The sequence below is a fragment of the Brassica oleracea genome, chromosome C9 (assembly GCF_000695525.1).
Source record: "Brassica oleracea var. oleracea cultivar TO1000 chromosome C9, BOL, whole genome shotgun sequence".
Lineage (NCBI taxonomy): Eukaryota > Viridiplantae > Streptophyta > Magnoliopsida > Brassicales > Brassicaceae > Brassica > Brassica oleracea.
This window is the reverse complement of record NC_027756.1, coordinates 1,679,640-1,687,449: the sequence shown is the minus strand read 5'-3', so window position 1 is coordinate 1,687,449 and position 7,810 is coordinate 1,679,640. Positions and strand designations below refer to the sequence as shown.

The 7,810-nt window shown below is 40.5% G+C and overlaps 1 protein-coding gene across 1 annotated transcript; it reads right to left on the bottom strand.

Moving 5' to 3' along the window:
* Window positions 1-916: 916 nt before the first annotated feature.
* On the bottom strand, window positions 917-6,344 carry LOC106314075 (putative F-box/LRR-repeat protein 23). The gene is made up of 4 exons (XM_013752019.1): window positions 6,048-6,344; window positions 2,057-2,139; window positions 1,682-1,983; window positions 917-1,116 (listed from the first exon to the last, which is right to left on the bottom strand). Exons 1-4 carry the CDS (start codon window positions 6,342-6,344, stop codon window positions 917-919), a joined length of 882 nt encoding a protein of 293 aa, XP_013607473.1.
* Between the last annotated feature and the right edge of the window lie 1,466 nt (window positions 6,345-7,810).

Genomic DNA, 7,810 nt, shown 5'->3' with positions numbered 1-7,810 from the left:
CACCGGAATCAAAGAGATTTTGGGAGGTGCAAAAACTAGCGTTTTCGGAGCGTTCTGCTTCCGTCTCTTATTTTACGGTTAGGTCCTCGTAGTCACATGTAATAACAAAATTACTTTTAACTATTCAAAAAAAAAAAAACATGTGATAACAAAATAATTCAGGCTTAAGTATAGTAAGCCCACTTTTTAATCATGTTCACAAGTTGTGTTAATTTAAGCCTTTCTAAAGTGAACCAAAAGGTGGTCCACTTTTTTTGAAAAGAGTTTGTGACTTGCGTTGCAAGGAACATGTTTAAAACTTACATGCTCAAAAGCTACTCTTGAGGCATTGAAGAGGGCACATACATACGTCCACTAAAACTGCTTATGGAGTTACCTAGAAAGATTACATGAACGAGTTCATTACCCAGTCTTTCCATTTTGATTAGGGGCACTTGCATAAATTAAAAGTAATTATTGAAGAAAAAATAAAAATTAGTGTGTGGCACTTGCCCCACCCAAGGTCTGTCTAGGACCGCCCCTGCTTGTGAGGCTTGTCTAGCGTGTTCAACGTGTCGTGTGATCGTGATGGTGAACATATCTCCTCCTCCATTATTAACAATAACAGATCATCCCCTGCTTTCTCAGGATTTTGCTGAGAGAAAAGTATCTGAAACTGTATTTACAGGATACAGATCTAGAAGTATAACAAACTTGAAGAACCAACAGATGAGGAGAATGATATGCTTTATCTTGCTCTTTCTGATTTTTAAAGTTACAATCTTCAGACAAACGATTTTAAGGATTATTTCATGTCGTAGAATAGATTCATAATCAATTATAATAGAAAAAAAGAGTGTTGGAAGAACAAAAGATGCATTACATAGAGAATAACATACTCATAAACAAGTTGAGATACTGTAAACTAAATTACTGGTCAATAATCAGTATCTAGCGTGACGGAGTCCTCAAATATAGAAAAATCGAAAATTCTCTCACTACCAGGTCGTCCCAAAACTTTAATCCTCTCAGAACAACGCTTCTCCAGATCTCCGGAAAAGTTAACATTGAGACAATGACCTAGATCAAGATGTTCAAGATCAGGACAATTATCAAGAATGGCTTTTAAACCATCATCTGTTAAACTGTTTCCCAAAAGTTTTAGGTTGCGAAGTCCATGCATTGTTTCAGCGATAGCTAAAGCATCATCGTCACTCAAGTAAAAAGGAGGCCCAAATCCAATTCTAATGCAGTTTAACTTCAATGTCTTCAGTTTAGGACAAGACTGGCCTACAACTTTCAGATAACCTCCCCACATTTCGAATTCTGTGATTTCGAGTTCTTCAAGCAATGGAAGCTTCCCAATGGCTTCTTTAAGTCCCTCAATTGTTACCCGCGGAGAGATTAATGTAAGTTTAAGACTTCTCAGGTTACTTGACCTACAAGGACTCGCGAGTAACAGTTAACAAACCGAGAACAATTAGACCCCAAAAAAAAACATATTCACAAAAGAAATTTTCCTAGCACTAGGTGACCTCTGCTATGAACTAACCTATACAAAATTATGAGATAGAGAGAGAGGATAACCTATTAGCGATGAAGTTGAGGAGAGAATCAGTACTGAAACGCGAAATGTCAATCTCAAGCAAGCCTCCCTGGCTACTATCGACTACATGACGGCACATGATCTCGGGGTTTAAACCAGCGTCTGTTAATTTGTTTCCGAAAAGCTGGAGGTGTCTAAGTCTGGGCATTGTTTCAGCTATAGCTAGAGCATCGTCGTCCTCACTGAAGAAAGAAAAACGATGTAGGACCTCGCGGTTTAGCTTCAGTGTCTTCAGGTTAGGACAAGACTGGCCTACAACTTCCAGAGACTCTGCGGACAGTGAGCAGTATGAGACCTCGAGTTCTTCAAGCAATGGAAGCTTCATAAGTGCGTCAGTAAGTCCATAAGTTGTTATTGGATAACACACTGCAAGTCTAAGGCTTCTCAGGTTACTTGACCTGCAAGTGATTGCGTGTAATAGTTCAAAAACGGAAGCCAAGAACAATAAGAGAGAGTGAGAGAATTATAAACCTATGGGAGATGTAGTTGAGGAGAGAATCAGTACCGAAGTGCCAAATGTCAATCTCAACAAAGCCTCTTTGGCTACGAATCGACTGCGTGATGGCACATTGTTGGATTTCCCTCCTTAAGCCCAAAACTAATCAAATCATAATCAAGCCTTAGTCCAAGAAGAAGAAACATCTAGAGAAAAGTGGAGAAGTATAGAAGAAGAATTGTGTAGAAGAAGAGAGAAAGTTATGGAGTTAGATATTTTGAAATAAATAATAATTTAGAGAAATCTAGAACTTGTTGGAGTGTGCTCCTTCACTTGTATAAATAGGGGTGCTTAGCACCATTTGTAATCATCCAAGAATCAAGAAAAACAAAGAGAGAAAATATTTGTAAGAGAGAGTTTCCAAAAACAAAATCTTTGTAGTAAACCCTTTCCTAAATATTAAGAGTCTTCTTCTTAAATTTTCTAGTTGTCTAATACCATCTTCATCTCATCGATATTGGATAATTTTCCCAACAGCTGGTATCAGAGCTAGGCTCAAACATAACATCAAGACCCGTGAGATTCAAGATGGAGGCCACCGTTACCTTTGAAGGTGACATGTTCAAGCTCACGACGGACAACTTCTCTTATTGGAAACCGATGATGGAAGATCACCTTTATTGTAAGGATTTGCATGAGCCCATCATCATGAAGGATAAGCCGGAAGGAAAGGATGATAAAGCATGGGAGATTCTTAATAGAAAGGCGGTTGCCGTAATCCGTAAGTATGTCGACCGATCTCTTTTTGAACATGTCTCTACCTACACAAATGCTTTTGAATTATGGACAAAACTTGAATCCATGATTCAAAAGAAAACACCTCGAAACAAAGCTCTTCTTGTTCGACGGTTGGTAAAGTTGGAGTACAAGGATGGCCAGAGCATGATGGAGCACTTGAACAATTTCAAGGGGATTGTAAATCAGCTTAACAAAGTTGATATGAAGGTTGAAGACGAAATGCAAGCCCTTTTACTCCTCAGTTCACTGCCGGAGAGTTGGGACACACTAGTTGTCACTCTAAGCAATTCAGCACCGGAGGGAAAGCTTACCATGGACACCGTCACTGATAGCCTTCTAAACGAAGAAGTTCGCAGGAAGGAACGAGGTTCGAGTTCATATTCAGAAGCTAACATTGTTGATAGACGAGGTAGAGAAGAGACTCGTGGTCAAAACCGAAGCAGAGGACGAGACCAATCTCGAGGAAGATCCAAGTCACGTCCGAGAGTTACTTGCTATTACTGTGGCAAACAGGGTCACATGAAGTCGGAATGTCGGTTTTTCAAGAAAGACAAACAAGCTGGTAATATCAAACCAGACCGGTTCAATCCTACAAAGAAGCATGAAGAAAAGACTACCACCATTGTGGAAGACCAGAGCGAAGAATTATATCTCGTTGGAGAATGTAATCTTAGCTCTGATGATAGCTCATGGATCGTTGATTCTGGTGCTTCTTTTCACGTCACCCCTCATGGAAGCTTCTTCACAACCTATCAAAGTGGTGACTTTGGTAATGTTCAAATGGGAAATCAAGGAAGAAGCAAGATCATTGGAAAGGGGGATGTTATTCTTACATCAAACACTGGATGTAAGATAGTTCTCAAGGATGTGAGACATGTTCCCGACATGCGACTCAATCTCATATCAACCGGAAAGCTCGATGATGTCGGCTTGGACAGTCATTTTGGTGGTGGCAAATGGAAGTTAACCAAAGGAAGTTTGATCATGGCTCGAGGAAGAAAAGAAGGCTCTTTATATGTAACACAAGCCAAGCTTTGCAAGGAAGAAGTAAACGTTGCAAGTGATGACATCGATATATGGCACCGAAGACTCGGGCATATGAGTGAGAAAGGTTTAAGTATACTTTCTAGCAAGAAACTTCTTCCTGATATGAAAGGTATTTCTCTCTCACCATGTCATGATTGCTTAACCAGAAAAAACATAGGGTCGCTTTCCGAAGATCATCTACGCCTATGAGAAGAAAGCATATTCTTGATCTTGTGCATACTGACGTATGCTCCATGTCCGAGAAATCCAATGGAGGGGCATCATATTTCGTCACCTTTATTGATGACCATTCAAGGAAGGTATGGGTATACCTTTTGAAGTCAAAAGATCAAGTTCTTGATGCTTTCAAGGAGTTTGTAGCCCAAGCAGAGCGAAGTACGGGTCAAAAACTCAAGTGTGTTCGATCTGACAATGGTGGAGAGTACCGAGGTCCCTTTGAAGCGTTTTGCAAAGCTCATGGAATCAGGATGGAGAAGACACCACCAAAGACGCCACAACTGAACGGGCTAGCTGAAAGAATGAATCGAACGATCACAGAAAGAGTTCGGTGCATGCTCTCTCACGCTAAACTACCCAAACCATTTTGGGGAGAAGCCATAAAGACTGCAGTGGACGTCATAAATCTTACACCATCAGTCCCTTTGGAAGGCGATGTCCCGGAGGAAGTTTGGTCGGGTAAGAAGGTCTCTTACAACCATTTGAAGGTGTTCGGTTGCAGAACGTTTGTCCATATACCTAAGGATGAACGAGCCAAGCTAGACTCTAAGACTAAAGAGTGCATTTATCTTGGATCACCAAAAGACGAATTCGGCTATCGGCTTTGGGATCCGGTTAACAGAAAAGTTATCCGGAGCAGAGATGTTGTTTTCTTCGAAGATCAAACAATCGAAGACATCAACAAATCAAAGAAACCAAAGCTAAGGGTTGTAAGGAATGAAGATTCTCATAAGCCTCAAGATCATGAACAAGTGATTGGAGATGAGGGTGAAGGGGATCCTATCATGGATCAGAATGGTGATGAAGGTGAAGAAGAAGTTCAAGTGGAGCCAGAGGAAGAACATGAGCCAAGAAGGTCTGGAAGAGAGACAAGACCATCTGTAAGATATTATCGAGATGAGTACGTTAATCTTACAGATGAGGGGGAGCCTCAAAGCTATGAGGAGGCCATAGGAGACACCCATAAAGATAAGTGGGTTGAAGCTATGCAAGATGAAATGCAATCCTTGCATGATAATCACACTTATGAGCTGATGAAGCTACCAAAAGGAAAGAGAGCCTTGAAGAACAAGTGGGTGTATAGGTTGAAGTATGAAGATAGAAGCTCAAATCCAAGATACAAAGCTCGATTGGTTGTGAAAGGATTCAACCAAAAGAAAGGCATAGATTTTGAAGAAATATTCTCTCCAGTGGTGAAGATGTCCTCTATCCGAGTGGTTCTTGGTCTAGCAGCAGTTCTAGACTTGGAGATTGAACAACTCGATGTCAAGACGGCCTTTCTACATGGTGAACTCGAGGAGGAGATCTATATGGAGCAACCTGAAGGATTCAAGGTTCCAGGAAAAGAAGACTTGGTGTGCCGATTAAAGAAGAGTCTTTACGGTCTCAAGCAAGCCCCAAGACAATGGTATAAGAAGTTTGACTCCTTCATGGTGGATCACAACTTCAAGAAAACCAAGAACGATCATTGCGTTTTTATAAAGAGGTACGAAAGCGGCGACTTTCTCATATTATTACTCTATGTTGACGATATGTTGATTGTGGGCCAAGATCGCAACAAAATAGCCGCATTGAAGAATGACCTAGGAGAGTCCTTTGCAATGAAAGATTTGGGGCAAGCGAGACAGATTCTTGGAATGAAAATCACTCGGGATAGACCAAAGAAGCTTTTGTGGTTATCCCAAGAACGATATGTTGAAAGGGTGTTGGAGAGATTCAACATGAATAAGGCAAAGCCAGTGAACACTCCACTTGGTGGACATTTCAAGTTATGTTCGGAGCAAAGTCCAACAAGTGAGAAAGAGAAAGAAGAAATGAAGACTACCCCATATGCATCAGCAGTAGGCAGTCTCATGTATGCTATGGTGTGCACCAGACCGGACATTGCCTATGCAGTAGGAGTTGTGAGTCGCTTTCTAGCGAATCCAGGAAAGGAGCATTGGAAAGCAGTTAAGTGGATCCTACGCTATCTACGAGGCACATCATCACGAGGTTGTACCGCAAGTCTCCAGAGTTACGCATGTCAATCTTGCGCCACATGGCAGGGTCTTTACATACGCGATGCCATTTTGTACACACTTTCTGAGCATTTTGCAAAATATCAACCGCGCTGAGCTTGCTCAGGATCCATGACGTTAAGTCAGACGGAAGCTCCGCCCAGTTTCTACACTCTCCGTCCTTCATCACCGGAGTCAAAGACGGTGGCGCCAAGCTAGAGGAAGAAGCCATATTTGTCTGATGATCAAACAGTCTCAAGTCCATGTATTTAAATAAAGGGAGTGAAGCAAGTTTCAAGTCTCAAGACTTTTCGTAGACATCACCATCACTTAATGACTAATATGGTTCCAAGGAAGATGCCAACGGCTAAGAGGATGAGACCGACCATTTTCTCTGATTGGTCAAACTGCCTCGAGTCCATTAAATAAAGGGAGTGAAGCAGCAGTTTCAAATTTCAAATACTTTTCTTATCACTCAAAAAAGACCATATATTCATGGTATATTGGTATTACATTTCTACAAGTTAGGGCAACATAACATTTGGGCTTGGCGGAATGCTAACTTTTAAATCAAGATATCTTTGATAAAAAAATAATAATAATGATCAAGATATCATCATATTGCTAATGCACACACGCGCAGTGTAAATTAGTCCGACATCAAAAGACTTGGTCGAAGAAAGATGAAACAATCACACATAAACTAGTTTCTTTGAGTTTAGTTATTGTAGAAAGAAAACTTGCAAACGCAAAAAAGACTCACAACACAAAGGCACAGAAAAGTTTATTGAAACTAGGAATAGCTAAATTTCTCTAAAGATTTCACATGCAAACTAGTAAGCACCACGATTTAGCTTCAATGTCTTCAGCTTTGGACAAGACATTTGCCTACAACTTTCTTAGACTCACTGCTGCCAATGAGCCGTATGTAACTTCGAGATCCTCAAGCAATGTGAGTTTCACAACCAGATCTATAGTCTGTTTATAAGATAGCACATTGCAAGTTTAAGGCTTCTCAGATTACATTAGTTGTGTGCAACAGTTGGAAACATGATATAATCTTTAGAGAAGAACAATAAGATGCAAAATATCTTTTCCAAGCAATTCCCAATAACCTGAAAACAAAACATTTACACTTGCCAGAATCCAATCAATGTTCTTAATACTCAATCCTATTAGTTAAAAACACCTGATTATCAAAACCAATTGATTCAACAATTGACTGCTGACTTGCAATGCAAACATTCCCAAGTACGAATAACTCAAAGTTTCACAAGTGCATTCATCAGAAGAGATCGAGTAAAGAAAAGCATCATCACATTGTTCAAACGAGAGTTAAAAGTAGGAAAGTAAGAGATGAAAATAGTAGGAAACTAAGAGAAAAGAGGAAACAGTCCATAAGGTTTGACAAGACAAGCAAAAAACACATGTCCTCTGCATTGTTCAGTATCTTAGTACAACCAATCCCAATATAAGTCGCTGGGACCTGATAAATCCTCCATGTTAAATCCATACAGGCGACCAGCGGTTGAGTCACCGGGGCGTTTTCAAATCTTTGATCCTCTCAGAACATCTCTTCTCCAGATCCCCTTCAAGTCTTACGTTGAAACACTTGCGTAAGTTAAGGTGTTCCAGGTTGAAGAACCCTAAGATAGGGAGGATCACTTTAGCTGGGTGTTGGATATGATCCGAGAAGGCAAACGGCACTTCTGGAACTGAGATGGATTGAAA

What these genes read in the sequence shown, in the direction of transcription:
- LOC106314075 (XM_013752019.1), bottom strand. Translation starts at nt 6,344, where the DNA reads ATGGACTTGAGACTGTTTGATCATCAGACAAATATGGCTTCTTCCTCT. An exon ending in TGATGTGCCTCGTAGATAGC is followed by an intron (nt 2,140 to 6,047) that starts GTAGGATCCACT and finishes GCCATCACGCAG; the next exon opens with TCGATTCGTAGCCAAAGAGG. An exon ending in AAACAAATTAACAGACGCTG is followed by an intron (nt 1,117 to 1,681) that starts GTTTAAACCCCG and finishes ACAGTTTAACAG; the next exon opens with ATGATGGTTTAAAAGCCATT.